Source organism: Ovis canadensis, chromosome 18 (assembly GCF_042477335.2).
Source record: "Ovis canadensis isolate MfBH-ARS-UI-01 breed Bighorn chromosome 18, ARS-UI_OviCan_v2, whole genome shotgun sequence".
In the NCBI taxonomy this organism is placed as follows: domain Eukaryota; kingdom Metazoa; phylum Chordata; class Mammalia; order Artiodactyla; family Bovidae; genus Ovis; species Ovis canadensis.
Genome location: NC_091262.1, coordinates 83,106,115 through 83,130,116, shown reverse-complemented (window position 1 = coordinate 83,130,116; position 24,002 = coordinate 83,106,115). Strand labels below are relative to the sequence as shown.

The window sequence follows — 24,002 nt, the reverse complement described above, 5'->3', positions numbered from 1 at the left end:
CACGGAGGGCTCACCGGAAGTGAGGTTCGCGCGCCCCCTCCCGCCGGCGACCCAGGAGGCGCCCCCCACCCGCCGCGGCCCGCGGGAGCGCGCCCCCGCGCCTGCGCACAGGCCCCGCCCAGAGCGCCGCGCCCCGCCCCCCGGGGGCGGCAGGGAGGGGCTGGAGGGACCCCAGGGTCCTCCCGCGACCCTGAGCCCCGCAGCCCCCGCCCCGGCCTCCGCGAGTCCCCGACCCCCAGAGCTATGCATCCCCGAGTCTGCTCGCTCCCACGCGCTCCCCGCGTCCCCTGACCCCCCCTTTCCTGGCCGTGCCCCGTGTCCTCGGCCCGGACTGTCTGGACCACCCGCCAGGCGCCCGCGGCCCTGGAGTCCTCCGGAGCCTCGCCCACCCCGCGAACCCGCCTTGTGCCTCCGGGGTCCCCTCGCGCCCTCCCCCCCGTCCTGACTCCCCCGGCGGATCGCCTGGGCGGGACGTGGAGCCGGAACACCGGGGTTGCGGGGGGCCAGCCGCATCGCCCTCCCCAACCCCGAGCTGCTGCCCGCGGGCGCACTGGGGCGCCAGGGGCTCGGTGTGCTCCTCCGCAAATCCCCTCTGGAGTGTCCTCTGTCTGCCTCAGCCTCCCTATTATCCACCATGCCCTTTCTGCGGTTTTTACAGATGACACTGGAGAGCAAATGACTGGGAGCAGAGGCGGCCCTTGGTGTGGGGCTCCCAGTGAACTCGGGGACCCAGACAAGGAGGCAGTGACCAGAGCTGCCCACTGGGCCAGCGGGGTAGCGGAGGTCAGGAAAGGTCCTCGAAAAGAGCATCTCGTTTTGGGGGCCCAAGGAGGGGTCCCCTCCCCCCTCCTCTTGGCCGCGGTTCTGGTCAGTCACCAGATCCTGCTGCTGGGATTTAGGAAAAGCTGTTCCGGCATCTCTTCTGCTTCTTTGTAGCCACAGTATGCACAGCTGCTTTCCTCCCTGCTCCGGTCTGTGAATCGTTGTCTACTGAAACAAGCCCAGCCCCAGCAAACCGACTCCCCTTGGGGTTTACCCTCCAGCGCCCCTGTGGGCTCTTTCTCCTGCAGCGGGCCCCACGCTGGCTCCCCCACTTTGTAAGAGCTCGCCTCCAGCTCTGACTCCCTCTCTGGAGCTGCAAACAGCTGTGGCTGCTTAAAGCCGGGGTGGCACTTCAGAGAGAACAAGAGAACCTGTGTTCCCCACATGTTCCCGCACCTTTGGTGGGGTGCAGCTGAGAGCCACGCGGGGCTGGCTGTCCCTGGCCAGCTGACTGGGTGTTGCCTTACATCGCAGCTCCTGCCAGGCAGAGTGCCTGCGGGTCTCATACCTCCGAGGTGGGGGAGGGGACGTCCAGAGACCACGTAGCAGCCCCCTGTGAGGACAGGGGCCCACTGACCTCAGTGTTCAGCCTGCGGTGGTGCCAGGCAGCGAGAGGTGCAGTGGCCTGAGATGAAGGGGCCACCGGACACTTTGTGTGCTCTGACATCTCACCCAAGAGAGGACTATACCTGGGGGTCAAGTGAGGAAATTCGGGGTGACTAAACCACAGATGAGAGGGCTCAGTACCAGCTGTGCCCTGCGTCACTGTGAGCCCTTCGTGGGCCAAGCAGCTCTGTCTCGTCCCATTTTACGGATGGGGACCCTGAGGCACAGGCAGTTATGCCGCCCCTAGTGGGAGGAGCCAGGGGTGGGTTCACAGTCTAGTCCAGAGCTGCCCTCCTGGGACCTGAGTGCTCTGGACAACCTGGTCCTCCAGCTGGGAAGGAGGGGAAAGGCTTAACTCCTGCGAGGTGGGGAGGGAGAGACTAGAGGGGCGCTGTGTGCTCTCTACCTGTGGCTCTGTTTACACTTTCTGTTTATGAATGGTGGTGCGGAGTAGTGGACATCTCGCTTTGGGGTCAGAGTCACTTCCACGTCAGAACCTGTCCCATGCATCGCCATTCCCTGTATCTGAAAATGACTGGACTTTGGGGTGAGCGCCCCAAAGGCTGGGAGGACGCCCCTCGGGGTGGTGCAGCCTGACACACTCCCGGCCCCTGACGCACACACTAATGTTGGGAGCACCGCTCTCCTTTTGAATGGCTGTTTCTGTAAAACAGGAACTTGGCTAAAGAGGAACTCTCTGGACGACTGGGGTGGCATTGCTCGGGAGGCAGCTGGAGGACGGGGTTGTCCAGAGCACTGAGGTCCCAGGAGGGCACCCTGAACCCCTGTGCTGAGACCCTGACAGTGCGCCACCTGCCTGCCAAGGTTCTCAGACGCCTTAAGGCCTCGGCTTTCCAAAGGGCCGGCTAGGACACCTGCAGGCTGGAAGCCCCGATGCGGAAAGAGGGGATCACGTAGCAACCGGCAGCCGCCTCCGTGCGATCCCACCCGCTGAGTTAAAATGAATCGCCCCAGGCGTGGGAGGCCTCGCGGCCCCTGCCGGCAAGAAGCTCCCCTCCGTGTGCGGACGCCGCGGCACTGCTCTCCCGCGGGAGCCGCGCGGCACGTCTTCTTGCGCCGGGAGCGCCGCAAACCCGGGAGCGCGGACCCGGAGGAGGCGGGCTTGCTCCTCGGCCTAGGGGTCTTTGGAGCGGCTCCAGCCGGTCAGGTGAGCAGCCAGCGCCTCCTGCAGGACTCAGGCACCTGCTCAGCTGGACGGCAGCTTGGCGGGCATCTCCTCTCCCCTGGGCGGTGCTGGGAAGCCGCTCACGGAGCGGGACAAGACCCTGGCCTGCCCAAGCTCCGGGCAGAACCCCCTTGACGTGGCCTGTGTCCCATCCAGGCCTGTGGGTGGAAGTCGTGGTGGGGCAGAGGCACCACCACTGTGATCGGACGGGGAGTGCACAGCGGGCCGGGCAGAGGACAGGACGGCCAAGGAGACGCACCCTCACGCCGCAGGGCCGTGGCGCTGGGGACCCTGGAGGGGAGGCCTGTCTGAGTTGCTCCAGGCAGGTGGGACGGCCCCTACCTGGCACAAGAGCCACAGGGGCGGTGGACTCAGCTCGAGGGTAGCCCTGGCCCTCCAGCCATTGGTATTCAACATAGGGGTAGAGATTCAGACACAAGCTGTCCACCCTGGCTGAGCTTCGCGACCCAGGGGGCGCCCAGCATCTATCCCCCGAGTTGTTTTTCAGTCACTCAGTCGTGTCTGACTCTTTGCCACCCCACGAACTGCAGCCTGCCAGGCTTCCCTGTCCTTCTCCATCTCCCAGAGTTGCTCATAACTCATGTTCATTGAGTCTGTGATGCTATCTAACCATCAGACAGATGGTTACAGATGCAATGCAGGAGACCTGGGTGCGATCCCTGGGTTGGGAAGATCCCCTGGAGAAGGGAATGGCAATCCACTCCAGTATTCTTGCCTGGAAAATCCAGTGGACAAAGGGCCCTGGTGGGCTACATCCATGGGGTCACAAAGAGTTGGACACAACTGGGCAACTAAGCGTGCATGGGCACTCTGTGGTTTGGATGTAGCGCAGCCTGCTTACATAGGGGTCCATTTGGGGCGGGGTTTAGGCCAACATCATGTACGTAGGAAAGCATGTACGTGGCAACCCATTAAAGTGGTCAGATTAGCCCTTAAGACGTTCATAAGAGCTCGTGTTTTAGAGGGAGGGAAGAAGTTATGCCATGATTATTAATAGAATTTGGTTATATCCTGAGAAAATGTGAGAGAAGAGCTGGGAAAAGCGCTATAACTCGGCAGAACTGGGACCGTTACAGGCTGTAGGATGTGGAGATGTTTGTTGTTCACCCCCAGAAACAGCAGACGATAAAGCCCCGTGAATCTCTCCTTTCCTCTTCCAGAGGGACAGAGCTCTCAGTCTGTGGCTGGACATGGGGCCCCCAGAGGAGAGACCCCATCTCCCTGCCTTCCAGCAAAAGCTAGGAGCCTGCAGCTTGGTTGTGGACCTCCAGGCCGTGGACTGGTACCTCCTGTCGGATCAGCGGCAACATTAGATCAGAAACAAAGAGCACGGTGAGCGCACGCTGTGTCATCCTGAAACCATCCCTGCTCATCCTGGTCTATGGAAAAACTGCTTCCCGCAAATCGGTCCCTGGTGCCTGGAAGGTCGGGGCCTGCTGCTCTAAAGGCGTATCTACGTGTGTGGGCCATGATGCTAGGGGGAGTCTTCTTTGGGAAGGGCTCATCAAGTGCTCCCTGCAAATGAACAGGCCCCAGGCGGTCACTGCAGGGACCTATGGGTAATTTTGTGTCCACCCGACTGGCCACGGATGCCCAGGTTAAGCAGTTTCTGGGTGTATGTGAGGGGGTTTCTGGTGAGCTCCGCACTGGAACGGGTGGTCTCAGTAACACAGGTGCCCCCCCAGTGCGGGTGGGCCTCCCCAGGGCAGGTCCCCCCCGAGGGTGGGTGGAGCTCATCCATCCACTGAGGGTCTGGATAGAACAGAAGGTGGAGGAAGATGGGGTTTGCCCTTCTGCACCTGCCCCGGCGTTAAGCTGGTGTCACCCCCTCCCCTGTCCCCGGGTCCTCAGGCCTCTGGACGTGGGGTGACTCACACCGCCTGCTTCCTGGGTCCCCAGCCTGCGGCAGCAGCTCGTGGGGCTTCTCAGCCTCCGTCATCACAGGAGCCAAGTCCTCACAGTAAACCTCCCTGGGGGCGCACAGGCCCCTCGTCCGCGTCTCTGGAGACCTCCGACTGCTACAGAGGTTAAAAAACTAACACTGAACTTCAGCTGGAAGAACAAGCACGAGCTTGTGCCCGAGACATGGTCCTGGGCCTCCTCACACGGGGGTCAGGGTGACTCTGGTGGCTGCTCCGCCCTGTCGCGGGTCAGCTGCAGGGGCAGGTGCAAACCTGGGGGCTGCTGCCCAGAAGGCCCAGGAGAGGCGGGCGAGGCTGCGGGCACCACGACTAGCAGGCTTTCGGCAGGGGGTGCTCTCCTAGCCAGTGTTTTGGGGTCTTGTGTGATAGCCGTGGTCAGAACCACACCTGTCTCGGCAAGGGTCCAAGAGGCAACCGGTAGCCAGAGCAGGCGGGAGGACCGCTCTCCTCAAGGCTGTTTGCTAGACCATCAGGTGTGAGCCTCCCCTGTGCAAAACGCCAGCGTGGGGACTTCCCTGGTGGCCACTGGCTAAGGCACCACGCTCCAATCCGGGGGTTCGATCCCTGTTCAGGGAACTAGATTTCACACACGGCGACTAAGAGCTCCTGTGCCACAGTGAAGATGCAGTAAGATCTGGTGCAAATAAATAAATAAACGCGTCTATATCCATATATATGATGTCTCCGTGACACCCAGGTGGACGACAAAGGAAAAAGCATCGAGTACGGCAGAGCAGCCTCCAGACTCGAGGGGACTCTGAGCACAGACTCGAGGAGGTCGCTTGCTGGCAGCTGGGCACTGTCTCCAAAGCCCAAATTCCGCTGTCAGCAGAGTCAAAGGGCAAACCGGAGGGGAACGTCTGTCGTGTGTAGGGTAGGCCCAGGGTGGGACCCTGGGTACATAATCGCCACCTACACCTACAGATTGCCACGCAGACAGAGAAGGTGTTCCAGAAGATTCCAGAAGATGGGGGCGGGTTGGCTGGCATCCCTGGAATCGAAGTTCCCGCACAGAGACGCCTACTCTGTGCTGAGAGTTGAAGGAGCGGACCTCGAGACCCTGTATTGGTGCAGGCAGGAAGTGGGTGCCCTGCCCCAGAGCAGCTGCCCTGGAGGGACGCCAGGGGAGGGAGCAGGAGCCCAGGACGTGGCAAGTGGCACTGCCCTGCGGCCACCTAGGTGAGCGGCTCCTGGGTCACCTCTGACCTGTGGAGTCTGAATGCTGGGCACCCGGCCAGCGGGGCTTCTGAGAGTGAAGCGTGGAGTCAAGTCCAGGGTGGCAGAGCCAGGCTAGGTCAGGTCAGCCGCCACGCAGCTACCCCTTGGAACATACAGCTGTGCGAGACGGTCAGTTAAAACATGGCCTAAAAGAGACTGCATAACGCAACCCTATTTGGTTAACTTATCGTGTGTAAATGCACGTTCATGTAAAAATACATTTACATGTAAGTGATCATACATGTAAAAGACCTCTCAATGTACAAGGAAAACACGGAAGGTTAGAAGCGAATCCGAAGTGTTAAGAAATTATCTCTCTGGAGAGAATTCAGTTGATTGAGCTTTGCTTTTTTGCTTCTCTTTATCTCATATTTTCTTTACGGTGAAAATGTATTAATTGTGCAAGGAAAATAATGGCAGCGTCTGTGGTTCAAACGGAATTTGCAGCCCGTGGAACATAAAGGCTCCGGTGAAATGGGCGGTCGTGCATCTGTAACCGCGTGGGGAAAGCTCGCACACGTGATGCCTGGAAAACCAGGTTGTGTAGCTCAATAGACAGCTCACCTGGGGTCAGGATAACGCCTAGGAGCCCTCCCTGCTTACCAGGGGTTGTTCTGGGCCCCGAGAAGAAGGGGCACCTCTGCAGTTGCATTTTGATACTTCCCTGTGTTCCCACGATGGAAACTGTGTCACGATAAGCCAGTACAAGACTTCCATGTTGGCGGGACTTCGCTGGGGGTCCGGCGGTTAAGAATCCGCCTGTCAGTGCAGGGGACACAGATTTGATTCCTGGTCTGGAAGACTCCACGTGCTATGGGGCAGTTAAGTCTGTGTGTCGCGACTGCTGAAGCCTGTGTGTCCCGGGCTGGCGCTCTGTAGCAAGGGCCGCCGCCGCAGTGGGAAAAGTCCCCGCTCTCTGCAAGCGGAGAAAGCCTGTGCCCAGCAGTGAAGACCAGCACAACCAAAAATTTTAAAAAAAAGAGTTAAATGTTGGAAAAGGAAAGTAAATAGCAAGGCCCTAATACAGAAGCCGACGGTGGACGCTCCCGGATAATTCACGAAGCTTGGGACGCAGCAGTGGCCGTGCCCACGAGTCCGCCTCAACGTCAGTGCTGGCCAGATTAACCTGGGAGTGACTTCTGGGTTTCCTTAGCATTTTACTCGTGTTTGTTTCTATAATGTTTCACAATTAGTAAACATGAAAACATGATTTTGGAACTGAGAAGCAACATTATTTTTCAAGCAGAAGAAATAAAGTCAGGGCAGTGGAGGTAGGCCCCAAATGCCGGGCTTTGTGCAGTTTTGAGCGAGAAGACACTTGAGGGACACAGTGTTTTTCTGCGATTGGTGTCAGTGGCAGCGGGACGGCTGGGGCACCAGGAGTGTGCCTCTGCTGCCCAGGGGGCAGGGGGCCGGCTGGCCACTGAGAGCCGCAGGGGGTGACCAGAGTGACCTGGTGACCCCTCGGGTTTAGGGTGGATGCGAAGAGCGGAGGGAACGCCAGCTCAGGCGTGGAAACCCATGGTCTCCCGGGAGAAAGGACAAAACTCCTGAGGGGGAGACGCAGGACAGAAAGCAAAACAAACACAGGGGAAAAACGGGAGAGCGTCTGGACGCCCACAGAATTCCAGGCACTGCAGGCCAGTGAGAGCCCCCGACAGGCCGTGAAGGGGGTCGCTTTGTTGTTTCACTTTTTAAAATTCTATTTATTTATTTGATTTTTTGGCCATGCTGGGCTTTTCTGTAATCGTAACTAGTTGGCATCTTCCTCTTTGGGGAAGATTATGTGTTTATACGTAATGCTAAAGTTTGCAGTAAACTAGGGGTTTGGGAAAACAGGTTCATCTAAAAAAAAAAAAGGTCCAGCTATTCTAATCACGTTGCATGTCGATTGCTCTTACCCAGAACGACGGTCCCCTCCCCAGGCCCTTTCCTTCTTGAGACACACATTGAGGTCATAGGGGTCAACCGAGGCTTCGAGACGTGAGGACATCCAGGGGGCCACACGGGGCAGCCCGTCCTCCCCTCTCAGACGCTCCGGACCCTGAGTGTGACACCTTCAGGGGGGCCTCGGGGTGCTCGGCGGAGGCAACACCTTGGCCGAAGGCAGTCTCGAGGCCAAAGCGCGCAGCAGCCCCGGTGCTCCTAGACGCTCTGTTTGTGCCAAGTCCAGCCCCTCCAGGCCAGGGCAGGAATCGCGCCGCGTTGACTGCTTTCCCTGGTGAGGCCAGGTGACTCCTAGGTTGCTGAGCTGCCGGCCATTCCTCTCCCTGGCCCCTCGGCACATCCCACGTGCAGGTCCTGCCAACAGTGGAGCAGATGGCACCTGGAAAGGCTCTGTCCCCGAAGGCAGCAGCCACAGCCTCTCTCCTGCTCCTGCTTTTGCTCACCGTACCTGAGGCCATCCCAGGTGCCTGTGGCTCAGCAGCTGACCGGCGTGCTGCAGAGCTCAGGCCTGGAAGGAGCTGTACAAAGGGGTCAGGCTGCTGTCCACTCCATCCCCGGGAAGGAACAGAGAGATCCAGGGGAGGCAGGTGACTGCTGACCAGCTGACCTGCCACACAAGGGATCCCCTTCTGCCCGCGGGGGTGGGTGGAACCCAGGAGGTGGGACATGCGGGTGCTGGCCCATGGCTTCTGCAGTGAACGATGGACTGCCCCACCCCCAGTGGACCTGATGGGGGTGAGCAGGACAGGCAGCGACGGGGCTCTGCCATCGCCACTGCCTGCCTGGTGCGGTGCTGGGATGGAGGCCCCATCGCCTCTGGTATGCAGAGGGCGAGACCAAAGCTCAGAGACCCTGCCCACAGGCACGGGGCTGGTGATTTTCAGGTGAAGTGATGAAAGCCTGGTGCCCAGCCTGGTCCTCTCACCTGTGCTGACTGCCGCCCGTGGGGAAGTGTGACATGGGCGTGACCCACCCGGGCTCTTGGCCTCCTCAATCAATAGAAATGATGAGAGGCCAGACGAGAAATTCAGGCCAGAATGTGTGCACAAGCTCCATTGCGGGAGATGCGGGCTGCCTGGAGGGAGACCGAGGGACAGCGCAGAGGCCGTGCCTGCCTCCCAGGCCTCTGGACAGGGCTCCAGTCAGCCCTGACGCGTGTGTTCCCTCAGAAGCTGGGGGAATTCCCTGGGCGTCCAGTGTTTAGGACTCGGCTCTTTCACTGTGGTGGGCCCGGGTTTGGATTTGATCCCTGGTCAGGGAGCTTGGGGCTTCCCCGGTGACTCAGCCGTAAAGAATCTGCCTGCCAGGCAGGAGCTACAGGAGACACAGGCTTGATCCCGGGTCGAGAAGATGCCCTGGAGGAGGCGTTCTTGCCTGGAGGATCCCATGGACAGAGGAGCTTGGCGGGCTGTCGTCCTCAGGGTTGCAAGGAGTCGGACACGGCTGAGCGGCTGAGCCTGGGCACACAGCGGGTGTGTGCAGTTCCTGGCCTTTGTTCCTGACGCCCTGCTTTTGCTGCTGGCTCTTCGGAAGCAGCCTGTGGGCTTCTGGCCTTTTTGTGTCTCGTCCCTAATTTGGCTGAACTGTGCCTGCACGCAGTTATTTTCAGTCCCTTACGGTTCCTTTGTGTTTTGTTGCTGCAGGAGATGTCTGTCCAGGTGCAAGCCCTGCAGCAAAGCGTTCCCTGTCCACCTGCTGTCAAATACTCGAGAGTTGCTTCAGGGCAGTGTGGTGAGATGATAAGCTGACACGACGGCCTTTGCCAGAAGGTGCCCGAGAAGCAGGAAGACAGAGAGCCCTACAAAGCCTGGAGTAAAGCTTGGGATTCTGTCAAGTACGGGCCCCCACCCATGTGACTGACGTAAGGAAACTCTCTCTAAATAACAAAAGCATCTCCCAGAACCTCGAGGTTTCTCTTCATAGGGGTCATCATTTATTCCAAAATTACCAGGTGCACCAGAAAAGTTTCACACAAGCCAAGAAAAATCACAGATGTAAATCCATAGCTCACCAATACTGGAATGATTAGAATGAACCTTAAAATCTGATTAATATGTTTGAGAAAATCAATGGGAAAAAAATGGAGAATTTCATCAGAGAATTGAAATCTAAAGTAAAAGAAAAATTTGGAAATTCTAGAACTGAAATGTAAAATAGCTGAAATGAATAACAGAATAGATGGTTTTAAAAGCAGATCACACACAGCAGAAGAGAGGATTAGTGAAATGGAAATTATGTAAGTACAAAATACTCAGTTGGAAACAGGAAGGGGGAAAAAAGAGGTAAAAATACATAGAATAAGACCTGTGAACAACTGAATAGATGGTTTTAAAAGCAGATCACACACAGCAGAAGAGAGGATTAGTGAAATGGAAATTATGTAAGTAGAAAATACCCAGATGGGAACAAGGAGAGAAAAACAAGTATAAAGACACACAGGCATAGAGGACACAGGAAAAATCCAACATGGGTGTAATTGGAATCCTAGAAAGAGATTTAAAAATTTTTAAAGCATTTAGGAAAAGAAACGGAGAAGGCAATGGCACCCCACTCCAGTACTCTTGCCTGGAAAATCCTATGGATGAAGGAGCCTGGCGGGCTGCAGTCCATGGGGTCGCTAAGAGTCGGACACGACTGAGCGACTTCCCTTTCACTTTTCACTTTCACGCACTGGAGAAGGAAATGGCAACCCACTCCAGTGTTCTTGCCTGGAGAATCCCAGGGAGGGGGGAGCCTGGTGGGCTGCCATCTGTGGGGTCGCACAGAGTCGGACACGACTGAAGCGGCTAGCAGCAGCAGCAGGAAAAGAACTGCACCTTGCCTTGGAAGTGCAACAAAATGCAAAAACCCAGAATTTTTCAACAGAAACGGTGCAAGCAGAGAAGCCACGCAGGGAATGAGCCCTGAAGCTGCAGAGCAGGGACCCGGGGCTCCAGGCCGCACCCTGGACGTGTGCAGCGCCCCCGCAGGCCCTGTCCCCTCTCCAGCCGCCCGGCTGCTCCCGTTTGTGTCCCTGACACGGGGCAGTGGCCAAGCCGCAGGGTCCCTCAAGCGCCCCACGCTCCCAGACACTCACCAAGCCCCGCCCAGGTCCCCACCTCCAGAGTCCACACATGACACGTGGGGTCCTGCAGCTGGGCAGGCCTCCAGCCAGGGGGAGGGGCGGGCTCCCTCCCCAGGCCCCCCATCTCCCCTCGCGAGGTCCAGGGACGACTCCTGCCCCTCTCCCCACTGGATGGGGAGGAGAGAGGCCTCCTGCCCCCCAAGACTCCCTGCAGGAAGGCAGGTGTCTCCTCAGCCCCCGTCCCCTCCACCCTAACCCCCAGAGTACATCTGCACCCATGGTCTCGGCTGGCTGCGGGAGAGAGGGGCCAGTCCAGCCTGGCTCTGGGTGGGGGCTGGGAGACCTCTGCTCTGACTCCAGGCCCAGCTGGGCAGGGGGCCCCACCCCGTGCCCGGGCGGCCTCTCCTCCTCCACTGTACCCAGTGACAGGTGCAGGAGGGAGACAGCCATCCCAGCGTCCAGCGTCCAGCGTCCAGCATCCTGCGCAGCTGCTGCTCTGGGGCTGGCCTGGCTCTCTGTCCTGGGAACTTTTTCTCCTCTGTGTGGGACAGGAGGCGCTCTCAGCACCCCGGACCCCAGGTCTCTCTCTCGCCAGCGCCCTCTCTTAGAAGCCCTCAGCCGGCTTGGAGTTCGGGGCCAGCTGGACCTCTGGGCCCCATGTGTGTGTCAGGGAGGGGCAGGGGGCCAGCTGGGGGTGCTTTCAAATATGTCCCAAGTCCTCCCCGCTCGGGTGTGGGCTTGCCGCCCAGGTGGAGCTGGTGCAGTGATGCTGGGTCAGTCATCAAAACCTTGCAGCTTCTGTCCTGCGGTTTCCGGCCCCTGGCTGTGGGGAAGCCCGCCGGCCCCTGGTGAGGACACTGCAGGGACCCCTGGGAGAGGCTCAGGCCCTACCAAGAGTCACGTGAGGGAGCTTGGAGGCAGACCCCCCTCCCCAGTCCAGCGCAGTCTTCAGAGGACAAGCCCTGGCCAAAACTGTGACCACAGTGTCTGAAGACCCCGGGCCAGAACTGTCCTGGGAAGCCCCTCCCAGACCCCAGACTCACAGAATCTGTGAGATGATAGCTTGTCATTTTAAGCGGCTAACTTTTGTGGTTATTTGTTAGGCAACAATTGATGACTAACATACTGAAATCGGACCACGAAGCAGTAATTTCCTAGGACAGTTCTGGGGATCGAGGTGCCCACGTGAAGCCTGTTGAGGGTAGAAATACTCTGGGGTCCTCCCCGAGGAGCAAGTCCATCTGCACGAAGGCAAGTCTCGGCATGGCAGCAGCCTCTGCTTCCTCAGCGTGAGACGGGAGACAAAAGCTCTGCGCTTCCCTACAAAAGACCAGCTGTCCCGCCTGTCATCAGCTTAGCTGGCTAGGCAGCCACGCCCTGTGGTGAGGATGGCCTGGAGGGCGAGATGCTGATGCGCAGGGTGGGCTCAGACCACCCTCCCCCAAGACTGGGACCCGCTGCAGACTTGCAGTTCCCGCGGGCTCTGGACGCTGTCGCTCAGTCGCGTCCGCCTCTGGGCCACCCCCATGGACTGCTGCGTGGCTTCCCTGCCCTTCACTGTCTCCTGGAGTCTGCTCAGCCCTCCTTTACCAGACTGTGGGAGCCTGTTCTACTTTCTCCATTCAGTGGCACTTGGGATTTAGTTTTAGAACAGTGTGAGGCTGGGGTTCAATTCATCGTTCCCCTCCTCTCAATGCGAATTCCATCACCGTTGAACGGTCTGTCTTTCCCGCAATGGTCCGGGACCCCTAAATTCCCACAGATAGTTGTGGGGTTGTGTCTGTACTCTGGGTTTTAGTCCATTTGTCCCTGTAAAACACCATGCGGCTTAATGGATGTAGCCAGGTATAATATTTTCATATACAGAAGGGCAGTTCCCTCTTCTTGAGCTTTCTTTCTTTCAGGATTTTCTCTTTTTTAGAATTTTCTTGCCTGCTCTTGTGCAGTGTGTTATTCAGATGACTTTAGGATCAGCTTATTGAGTCATGTGAAAATCCTGTTGACATTACGGCTGGGATTAAACAGAATGTACACACTGGCTCATGAAGAGTTTAAGTATTTACAACACTGCTTTCAAGTGGGAACGGGGCATTTTCGGATTTAGTTAGAGCTCCCACAGTCTTATAGTCAAGGTTTAAGTTTTTTAAGAAACGTGGTCTTGGAAGTTCCCTGCTGGCTTAGTGGTTAAGGCTCTGGACTTTCGCTGTGGCAGGCTGGGTTCGATCCCTGCTTGAGAAACAGATCAGGTCACGCGGCCTTGTGCGTTTCTTTTCAGGCCCATTTCCGGGGACCCAACGGCCTCTGGAGACGACGTAACAGCAACAGAAACGTTCCCGCCGTGGGTGAGCACGGGCGGCACGAGCGACTGTTACGAGCTGGGGCCTGCCGGCAGAGCGCGCGGGGGCACCGACAGGCGGAGGCCGGGCCTGAAGGCACTGGGGGGCCGGGGCACCCACGGGCGGAGGCCCGGCCTGAAGGCACCGAGCCGGGCGGGCGGCCGGGCCGGGTCTCCACCCTCGGCCTGAGCCGACCAGTCCCGAGCGCTCCTTTCCAGGCCCCGCACCTCGAGCCACGCCCGCGGCCCGGGATTCGCCCGCCAGCCCATCAGGCCCCGCCCACCGCGGCCGGCGCGGACCCAGGCCCCGCCCGCCAGCAGTGGTCCCGCCCCGCCCCGGGCCCGCCCCGCCAGCGAGCAGTGGTCCCGCCCCGCCCCTTCCCGCCCCGCCCCGCCCCCCTCCAGCCCTGCGCCCGCCGTTGCGGCCTGTGGGTGCGAGTCCCGGGCCCGGTGGGTGCGAGTCCCGGGCCCGGTGGCTGCGTTCCCGGCGCGGGACTGCAGGTTCGAGTCCTCGGCCCAGGAGCCCGCGGCCGTCCCGCCCGGCACGGCCGCGGCGGGCGGCGCCGTTCCGGTGCGCGCGCGGCGAATCTGCCGCTACGAATCGGCGGGCGCGGCGGCGGCGGCGGCGGCGGCGGCGGCCTCGCGAGAGTCTGAGCGGCGCGGCGGCGGCGGCGGCGGCGGCGGCGGCGGGCGGCCTGGAGCGCGGGCCGGGCCCGCGGAGCCGCCGGCATGACGGGCCGCGTGTGCCGCGGGTGCGGCGGCACCGACATCGAGCTGGACGCGGCGCGCGGCGATGCCGTGTGCACCGGCTGCGGCTCGGTGCTCGAGGACAACATCATCGTGTCCGAGGTGCAGTTCGTGGAGAGCAGCGGCGGCGGCTCGTCGGCCGTGGGCCAGTTCGTGTCCCTGGACGGTGCGTCCCGGTGGGGGTCCCGGGGGCCGGGGCCGGGGGCGGGCGGGAGCGCTCGATAACAGCGCGGCGCGGGCTCCAGTCGTGGTCCGCCCGCAGTCGCCTGGCCCCTCGGGGCCGGCTGTCGGGGGTCGAGGACGTCAGCCTCCCGCAGCCCGCGGTGGTCGGCTCAGCCCCGCGGCTCCGGGGCCGGGATCCCCGCGCCTCGGGACTCAGTCGCCGCGCCCTGAGGACGGAGCTCCCCGGCGCCCGCGGCTGGCTCTCCGGGGCCCGGAGCCACCCTTGGGGACCCGCTTCCGTCCCTCAGCCCGGGACCCTGGAGACTCGCCCGGGGCGCTGCGCGCAGCGGGGCCCTTCCACGGCGAGTCCGAGGCGATCCGAAGAGAGCTGCGGGAGCGTGGCGGGTGGCTCCTGCCACGGACGCCGGTCACCCAGGACCGGATGGCAGCTGTGCGTTTAACGGGGTAACAAGCCCCCAAACTGACTTTCCAATGTGGCAACACCGGTTTGCATTCTCGTAAGCTCCTTAGCCGGGGCTTGGGGTTGTCTGTACCTTTATATGCGTTTTCCGTGCGTCCCTAGCGTGTTGTGGCGCCTCCTCTCCACGCTAGTGCTCTCCCCTCGGGCACAGTGCTGTGAAACAGCTGTAAACCTCCCTTGCTGAAAGGTCTGTTCCGGTAGTTTTGTGGGTAGTTTTATGCAGGCTGTTTTCTTACTGTTTTTATACAGGTTGAGTTTTGAGCACTCTTTAAATATTGTAGTTCCAAGTCCTTTGCTAGACAGGTTATTTGCAGAAGTTTGAAATTTTGATTAAAAGCTTAAATTAGATGCGGTCCCCTTTTTGATTTTTTTCTTTTATTGTTTAGCTGCGAAGCCGTGTTCTACTCTTTGGGACCCCATGGACTGCAGCATTCCAGGCTTCCCTGTCCCTCACTATCTCCCGGAATTTGCTCAAACTCATGTCCATTGAGTCGGTGATGCCATCCAACCACCTCATCCTCTGTTGTCCCCTTCTCCAGATTGTACCTTTTCTGTCATTCTAAGAAATTTCCTGAGCCCGAGACACACTGTTCTTCTAAGTTTCATTTTCTAATGCTTTATATTTAGCCTTATGACCATCTTGAATTTAAGCTTCATACAAGGTGTGGGGTGTAGGCTGAGGCTTGTTTTTTGCAGTGGCTGTCTGGTTGTTTTTCTTTTTGGCCACACGCCACCTGGCCAGGCGTTGGACCTGGGCCTTGGCAGTGAAAGCCCAGAATCCTAACCACTAGGCCACCAGGGAACTCCCTCAGCACCATTCGTTGAAAGACTGTCCTTTCTCGAATTGCCTTTGCTCCCTTGGAGGGCGTCACTGGGCTGTGTCTGTGTGGGTCTGTTTCTGGGCTCTCTGTCCCATCCCATTGTTGAGTTGGTCTGTCTACGCACGTTCCCTCCTGCACGTTTATAGTAAGTCTTGAAATCAGACGTCACGATTCCTCCAGCTTTGGCTTCCTTTTCAGAATTGCTTTACTTACAGTAAGTAGTTCCTTTCCCTTTTCATTCATTCAATTTTAGAATAAGTTTGTGTTTATTAAAAAAAAATCCTCCTGGGATTTTGATTGGAATTGTATTAAATCTCTCGATAAATTTGGAGAGCTTTGACATTTTGGGGCTTCCCTGGTGGCTCAGCTGGTGACGAATCTGCCTGCAATGCGGGATTCAGTCCATGGGTTGGGAAGATCCCCTGGAGAAGGGAAAGGCTACCCACTCCAGTATTCTGGCCTGGAGAACTCCATGGACTGTATAGTCCATGGGGTCGCAGAGAGCGGGACACTGAGTGACGTTTCCTCTCACGTCTTCACTATGCTGTGCCTTCCGATCCCTGAGCGCAGATGGGTCTCCCCATTCACGTGGTTCTCTCTGTTCTTCCGTCGCGTGTCATCGTTTCCAGCATATAGCTCTTGCAATGTTTTAGACGTTGGCCTAAAATCCAAACAGAACTTTTGTAAACAGTATTTCTCAGCAACTCAGCTTTCAGCTGTTCAGTGCTGGTAGATAGAAATACGGTTGATTCTCTCATCGTCCTGCGTCCTGCGACCTCGCTAAACTTACTAGTTCTAGGGCTTCTTACAAAGATAGGTTCCTCGGGATTCTTGATGCAGGTAATCCTGCTGTTTGTAAACAGACACGGCTCTTCTCCTTGCATTGGAGCAGACATGCTCGCCTCTCCCCGGTCTTGGTGGGAGGCACTGGCTCTCCTCCCTCTCAGCGTGATGTTGGCTGCGGGTCTGTGAGGCCTGTTCTCTATCAGCAGCGCTGGGCGCGTTCTCTTTCTGATCCTTGCTTGCTGTTAAGTTTTTATCATAGGTGGGTGGTGACGTGTTTTTTTTTTTTACTGGTTTTATCTTTATTCATCTGTCTGGCTGCACCAGGTCCCAGCTGTGGCGCACAGGGTCTTCAGTCTTGACTGCGGCACGCAGGGTCTGGTTGTAGCGAGATCTAGCTTCCCGGCCAGACGTTGAACCTGGGTCCCCTCCACTGAGAGCCTTGTCCACTGGGCCACTAGTGAGGTCCCTGGGTGATGAGCTTAGTTTTCCTCCTTGGGTGTTTCAGTGTGGCTGGTTCTTGAACACTGAACGTGCTGTGCATTCCTGGGGTAGACCCCCCTGATGGTGGGGCAGTGTGCTTTGTAGGTGTCGCTGCGTGAGGCTTCGTAATGTGCTGTTGGGGATGTTTGTGTTTAGGTGCATGTGAAAGGTCACTGTGCGGTTTTCTTGTAGCGTCTTTGTCTGGTGCCTTGGGGAGCGAGCTGGGAAGCGTCCCCTTCCCTTCTGTTTCTGGTGGTGAGTGTGCAGGATCAGTCTCACTTCTGGGCTGGCCGTGTGGTGGGTCCTCTGCGCCTGGAGCCTTCTTTGTCAGAAGTGTTTAGTTACAGGTTGAATTGCTTTGGCAGCCGCTGGCCTTGCTTGTTTTTGGACCACCTCTTCCGTCCTGGGGGAGTGTGTGGCCTCACTTGCTGCCTGAGTGCACAGTGCTGCTGGCACTGTCCCCTCCCTGGGTGTCCGCGGGGCCTGTAGTGGCGCCTCCTTTTCCTTTCAGATGTTGGTGTTTTGTGTCTTCTCTCTTTTTCACTTTGTTTCTCTGGCTGGAAGTTTGTCAATTTTATTGATCTTTTCAAAGAAGAAGCAGTTTTGGTTTTGTTGCTTTTTCCTCTTGTTTTCTGCACCACACACGGGGGGAGCCAGTGGTGTGTGTGTGTCTGAGTGTGTGTGTGTCTGTGTCTGTGTGTGTGTGCCGCTTCCCCAGCGGTGGCCCCGAGGGCGCTCCTGGGGACATCGGGGCTGTCTTTCAGGTGCAGCTGGGGAGGGGTGGGCGTGGCTCAGAGAGGGATGGATGTCAGGAGTGCAGGATGCTGAGGCGCTGGCTGGAGCTGGGCAGCCGGGTCTCTGAGTCCTGGGGAGGGGGCCTGTGTGCCGAGGGGCTCGGGGCAGGGGAGGGCTTCCGGCATGGGCCCGTCAGCATCCTGTGCCGCAGTCGGTGCTGAAGGTCTCAAGGACAGCAGGACTCTCCCCCGGGCTCTCTGACTGCCGGTGCCCAGCGCCCCTGCAGGGCCCCTGGATGCAGCCGCCGGCACCGCACAGCGCTGCCTCCAGCCCTCCCGGCCCTGCCCTCCCTCCTCTGGGGTGCGCCTCCCAGGGGCTCCGTAGTCACGGCTCTCGGCTGCTGCAGGGCTTGTCCCCAAGGCCGCGGCGCCTGCAGGTGCCGGCGTCCTCGCACTGGCCAGGAGTGAGGTGCTGGCTGTGCGACGCCGAGAGGAGGCCCTGGCGCGCGGCCCCTGGGGTGCTCTCTCAGGCACAGCTGCCCCATGTCCCAGTCAAGCTCTGGTCCTGGAGCTTTGAAGGTTCTACTTCCCTGTTTCTATCCTGTGGGCCCCCTGAGGTCCGGGCAGAAGGGACCTGCTCCCAGGAAGTGGCTGAGCTCTGTCCTGCAGGCACCTGGGTGAGAGGACCTTGGTCCTGAAATGCCTCGAGCTGCCTGGGTCACCTCGCGTGCTCCGTGCTGGGTGGTTTCCACAATCAGGACTGCAGCTGCGATAAGCTCTTTGGTTGAAATTTAGGCAGCTGCCCGGGTTAGCTGTTTCTTCACCAGCATCCGAGGTCTGTGTCCGTCAACAAGCCCACGTGTGGGCTCAGTGTGGACTTCCCAGGACCTTTCGGGTGCTTTAGAAGCCTCATCCCCACATCTGAGCTCAGGCTGAGGGGCCACCGGATTTCTCCTCTGTCCTGGAATTGCCCACTGGACCTCGTGCGGTCGTCCCCCCTTAAAATGAGTTTCACAGCGATGACAGGCACCCCTCACTTTGAATAGTGAGTACAGGCCTAGGAAGGGCTTGGCCTATCCGTGTTGGACGGGCCTGGGAGTGAACTGCAGGACGGTGCAGCGTGCTGCTTTTCTCTGTCTGTTCTTGGGATGTTGTTGTTTCTGCTCGTCCTCCACGCTCAGAGTGGCCGAGCAGGGCTCCCAGTCTCCCCTCCGCCCGTGCGGAGTCGCAAGGGTCGGTCGGGTCTTGGACCTTCTCGCCTTTGCGGACCCCAACCCCAGGGGCCGGGTGCCCTGGGTGCAGTTACTGGCCGTATGCGTGCTGTCCACACGGGGGCGCCCTTGGCCCACCAGGGGTGATGGAAACTGCGCCTTATGCTTGATAGTTTTAGCTGGTTGTATCTTGTCTGTTAAGGGATCTTGTTATAGAAAACATCAGATGCTTTTAGTAGAGGGAACAGTGTGAAGGGCCTCTGAAGGACTAGCATAGCACGCGCTGGTGGTTTTGGCCAGAGGTGGAGCTCAGACTTCCCTCCGCACTTCAGGGGAGCCCAGCCTGTGGTGTGAGTGGTCTGAGATTCGCTGAATGAGCACTTTCCATCCCTTCCACTGCCGCTCTGCATGTAACCACGTTCCCGGGGCTGGGGTCTGTCGGATGGAAGAACCTGCATCCACTTGGCAAGCCGGTTTTGCCCCCCACTCCTCACCTCCCCTGCTGGCCGGGCCCAGGGAGGCCCCTTCCTTTCCAGATCTCAGTCCCGGTGTCTCCTCGGCACGTGGGGGGCAGAGGCTATCCGCAGGCCCCTTGGAGAGCACCAGTGGTGTGTGTGCAAGTGTGTGCCTGGGGAGAGCGAGTCAGGAGCCAGCTTCCAGAGCAGATGCGGCTGGGCAGCCCCAGGACGGGTGCTGGGGGCATTGGAGAGACGTCAGGGCGGGGGACGACAGCCTGCTGGAGAGGGGGTCAGGGAGAGCGGAGGTGGGGAGGGGAGGGGCGGGGTGGGCGGGGCGCGGAAGGGTGGCTGGCAGGCCTTGCCAGGCATCGAACACTCACCCAAACCACTTCCACGCCGATTTGGTGGCATCTCTGTGCGATCCGTGCTGGTCGCTGGGTCTGTCCAGACAGGCAGGCCAGGGGAGGTGGCTGGGAGGGAGGCCCCCAGAGTCTGTGCTCCTGGAACCCGGGCGGGGCTTCAGCGGTTTAGACTGCGTCCCTGCCTGTTCTCTAATGCAGGCTTCTTGTAATGGTTTATTTAAGACACAGACTCGTCTCAGTTAAGACAGTACGGTGCTGTTTTTCCCTTCTTCTGAAATAAAAGTTGGGTAGGCCTGGGACACCGCAGGCAGGTCTCAGTGTGGGTCCTGGGCAGGTGGCGTCTGCAGCGGCTCCTGTGTCTAAACGATCCCACACGGAACAATCACAGATAAGCCGAAGGCCAGCTTGCTCTCCTGCCGTCTGTGTTTGTGGCCGCCCATGGATGACCCGGAGGAGCCTGCCGGCCCCAGGACTTGGGCCATGGGCTTTCCTGGGGGCCTCCTCTCACATCTGAGATCCGGCTGCTCTGCCTCCTGACGTGTGCGCCTCCATGTGGCCCTCCCGCAGGCCCTGTGGCTGGCGGTGTGCGCCCCTGTCCCCTGACTGGAGAAGCGTCTAGTGTGGCGGCTGGGCTCTCTGCCAGGCGCGCTGCGCTCTGGTCGGGCGGCTCCTCCCACCCCACTGCTGTGCTCTGCCGCCCGGGGCCTCCCTTTGGCCTGGGGCTCATTTGAGGATTGCGCTTCAGGGCTGGGGCTTGTGAAGTCTGGTGAACCATCGGATGTCCACCTGGCTGTCTCCGGAGGAGGCTATCAGGGCAGAAGTCCAGCCCTGAAGCCCTGCGGAGCAGAGTATCTGAGACTTCCTGGGGTGGCTTGGAGTTGGTGGGAGATTCAAGGCAGAGTGCTTGTGAGTGCAGCCGCGGCCACGCTCTGGGAGCAGGGTCTTTAGATCGCTGCTGCAGGTGGGCGGGCGGGCATGCGCGGGTGCCTCCTGCAGACAGCTGGCCCCACGGACAAGGCTCCCCCTCCAGGAGCCCACAGCCCCTCCCCCCAGATGGCTGTGGTAACCACGGGAGGGGGCGGCCCGGGCTGCAGGGCTGAGTGAGGGGCTGGGCCTGTGCTGCAGCCTGGGAGGGCGCTGTGTGATGATCCCCTCTGGGCTCCAGGGCAGGGCAGAGGAGGTGGTGGGCTGGGGGTCACTCACTGCGGACTCCTGGTCTGCGTGCTGACCCTTCTGAGTTCTTGATCCGGAAACACGAGCGGTGACGAGAAACGCTGTTGCCGTGGATCTCTGCCGGGCTTTGGCTCACCCGTCTGATCTGTGTTTCCAGGTGCTGGCAAAGCCCCAACCCTGGGAGGCGGCTTCCACGTGAGCCTGGGGAAGGAGTCTCGAGCACAGACGCTGCAGAACGGTATTTCCCTACGGGGGCGGCGGGGACGGGCTGCGGGGGCTGCGGGGGCGGGCGGGCTCCCGGGCGGGCCGGGCTGCGGGGGCTGCGGGGGCGGGCCGGGCTGCGGGGGCGGGGGGGGGGGCTCCCGGGCAGGACGGGCTGCGGGGCGAAGCGCGAGCGTGGCAGCCTGCAGCGACCAGCGCGGAGGGAGGGACTGTGGGAGCAGCCCCACCCCAGCCGCCGGGCCCCAGCGGGGCACCCTGGGCTTGCTGCAGCCACGTGGGGCTGCTCCGTTCACCCTCAGCACCCAGTGGGCCCGCACCTTCTGAAGCCGGGCAGTCTCGGTGAGCACAGAAGTGACTTGGGGACAGCACCCTGACCTGCGGTGTGACCACTTTCGCGGTGTTTTGTGACAGTGCCAGCCCCCAACAGATGGGAGAAGTGTCTGTTCTAAGCTTGGCCTGTTTTTAATTGGGCCGTTCGTCTTCTTAAGTGGTGAAAGTTCTTTACGTGTTTCATACATGAGTCTTTCACCGGCTGTATGATTTGCAACAACGTGCGCCCGTTCTGTGCGTCGACGGTGAGTGTGAAGCAAAGGGTCTAACCTTGAGGCCGTGCAGCCCGTTTGCTCCGTGTCGCCCGCGCGTTTGTGTCGTTAGTAACAGACATTGGCTGATTCGGTCCACATAGCAGAGGTTTATGAAGCTGGTGCTTCCGTCCAAGTTCTGTGATTTTAGTTCTAAGGCTGAGGTTTTGGTCACCTTGAGTTAGTGTTTGCGTCTGGTGTTCAGATAAGGGCCCACCTGCACTCTTTTGCGTGTGGGCACCCATTTTCCCAGCGCCACTGCTGAGGAGGCTACTCATCCGCGGCGCCCTCGTCAGGAGGCGGTGACTGGCAGGGCTCCGGGCTCTCGCCTCCGCCCTCCGGGCTCGCGTCCGCCCTCAGGCTCTCGCCTCCGCCTCCGGGCTCATGTCTGCCCTCTCGCTGGCATCACACTGGTTTGCTTGTTGCATCTTAGTAGCACGGTTTGAAATCAGGAAGTCTGACTCGTCCCGATTTGTTCTTCATTTTTAACACTGTTTTGTTGCCTGTTCTGAGTTTACAGACGAGTTTTAGGTTGAATTTGTCAGTTTCTGCACAGAGCCCGCTGAGAACTGGACAGAGACCAGTGGCCCCTGAAGATGAGTCTGGGGATGGGGAGCAGTGGGCTCTGAAGATGAGTCTGGGGACGGGGACCAGTGGGCTCTGAGGATGAATCTGGGGACAGGGAGCAGTGGCCTCTGAGGATGAGTCTGGGGACAGGGAGCAGTGGGCTCTGAAGATGAGTCTGGGGAATGGTGCTGTTAACAAGGCGGAGTCTCCTCACCCCTGGTGCAGAGTGCCTTTCCATTGATTTAGGTCTTCCCTAACTTGTTCAAACAATTGTTGTGGTTTTCAAAGTATAAGTTTTTCATCTTTGCTAATTTATTTTAAATATTTCATCCTTTCGATGCTATTATAAATGGAATTGCTTTCTTTATTTCATTTTCTGATTGTTTGTTGCCAGTGTATAGAAATGTGATAGATGTTTGTGTATTGATCTTGTAACCTGCAACCCTTGAAAATCCCACTTAACAGTTTTCGATGGATTTATGAGAATCTTCTATATATGATATCAGGACATCTGAAATAGATATAGCCTTGCTTTACTGTCTGATCTAGGCACCATTTAAATCCCTTCCCTGACAGTGCTGTCTAGACCCTCCAGCACCGCACCACATCCAGGAGTCTCGTTGCTGATTTGAGAGGACGCACCATGCGCTCACAGCTAGGCACGACGTTGGCTGTGGGCGCTCAGGCAGGGCACCCCTGCTGGGGCGCCTCAGGCCTCTGTGAGCACCCTCTCAGGGACTTGCTGGCACCCGAGTGCCTCCCAACGGGATGTTCTGTCAGGCTTCGCAGCCCTCACCTGCACGCTGGGTGACACGGAGCACCCTTCCTTGCAGCCTGGTCTCCTCGTCCACGGCTCCCGAGGACCTGCCAGGCTGCCCACTGCTGCTCTGGATGGTGGCGGCCAGCACGCCCTCGGCCAGCCGCTCCCCAGTCCAGCAGGGCTTGACGGCTGTGTTGCTGATTACCGAGAGGGCGGGCGGTGGGCTTCAGATTACGACCCGCGCCAGAATGTGTTAGGGTTTCTGGTGAGCTTTTCCCAGCTTGATTCTTCTGTGTTTAGAGACAATATTCTGCAGGATTTCAGTCTTCTGAATGATTTGACTTCATGGCCCAGCGTTTGTCTGGTCGGTTACAATCCGTTTGGACGCGTGAAAAGAACCTGTGTCTGCCGGGGGTGCGCGTGTGCGTCACTGGGGTCGGTCTTCCTCCCAGAGCCCGCTGATCCTGGCTCTGCTTGCCGCCTGGCTCTGCAGGAGCATGTCACAGCCTCCGTGGCGGCTGTGGGTCTCTCCCTTCTGCCGTAGTTTTCTTGGCCTTTTGTTTTGCCTGTATAGACTGTGTGTCTGCAAATTTAGGGCACACAGATTTATGTATTTATTTAGGCCACATCGCGTGGCCTAAAGGGTCTTAGTCCTCCGACCAGGGATTGAACCCAGACCATGGTGTTGGAGGACTTCCCAGGTGGTGCTAGTGGTAAGGCACCCACCTGCCGATTCAGGAGACACGACACCGGGGTTCGAGCTCTGGGTTGGGAAGATCCCCTGGCGGAGGGCAGGGCAACCCACTCCATGCCTGGAGGAGTGCATGGACAGAGGAGCCTGGCGGGCTACAGCCTGTGGGGCACACAGCGTTGGACCGAGTTAGCACGCACGATGTCGGAAGCCTGCAGTCCTGTGTCTTAGGGGCTCCCTAGTGCTTCCAGAGCAGAGTTCTTCCTGCGGGTGGCCCGCGCCTCCGCTGCTGGGGCAGTGCTCGGGCCTCACTCCCAGCCCCGCCGGCTGTCTTCTAGGTGGTACTGTCCTGTAATCTTTCTTCCCTGCGCCACGTTTAAGACTATCTGCATGTGAGGAACTTTATTCCCAGTAGAGAAGGGATCTATTTCCAAAAGCCCGAAGCAGGTTGTCCATCGGACCCAAATCAGTTGTAAAGAGTAGCGTTCGTGCAGACATATTCATGGAAGTAAAATGGTAAGCCAGCGGTACAGAGAGAAATACCCCATCTGATTTTAAACATGGCTTCGTTTAAGAAGTCAAGCGGAGCTTGCGGGCTGCTGGGAACGGGGTCAGCGCAGTCTGAGGCCGGGCGAGCCCGCTCGG

General features: G+C 59.0%; 1 protein-coding gene and 1 long non-coding RNA gene across 4 annotated transcripts in view; both read left to right on the top strand.

Annotated features, from left to right (window-relative positions):
* The first annotated feature begins 2,127 nt into the window (after positions 1-2,127).
* LOC138423228 (uncharacterized) lies at positions 2,128-10,106 on the top strand. Its single transcript, XR_011250185.1, has 3 exons — positions 2,128-2,596; positions 3,796-3,967; positions 9,366-10,106. It is a non-coding gene; the product is annotated as an uncharacterized lncRNA (long non-coding RNA).
* A 3,408-nt stretch (positions 10,107-13,514) lies between these two features.
* BRF1 (BRF1 general transcription factor IIIB subunit) overlaps positions 13,515-24,002 on the top strand; it is a 57,752-nt gene continuing 47,264 nt past the window's right edge. Inside the window, exons 1-2 of one of the 3 annotated variants that reach the window (XM_069559937.1) lie at positions 13,515-14,034; positions 20,694-20,774. In XM_069559937.1, coding sequence (XP_069416038.1) covers positions 13,851-14,034; positions 20,694-20,774 — 265 coding nt within the window. In that variant the 5' untranslated portion in view covers positions 13,515-13,850. The remainder of the gene's footprint in view (positions 14,035-20,693; positions 20,775-24,002) is intronic. The other 2 variants (XM_069559941.1, XM_069559940.1) reach the window with 2 other exon arrangements.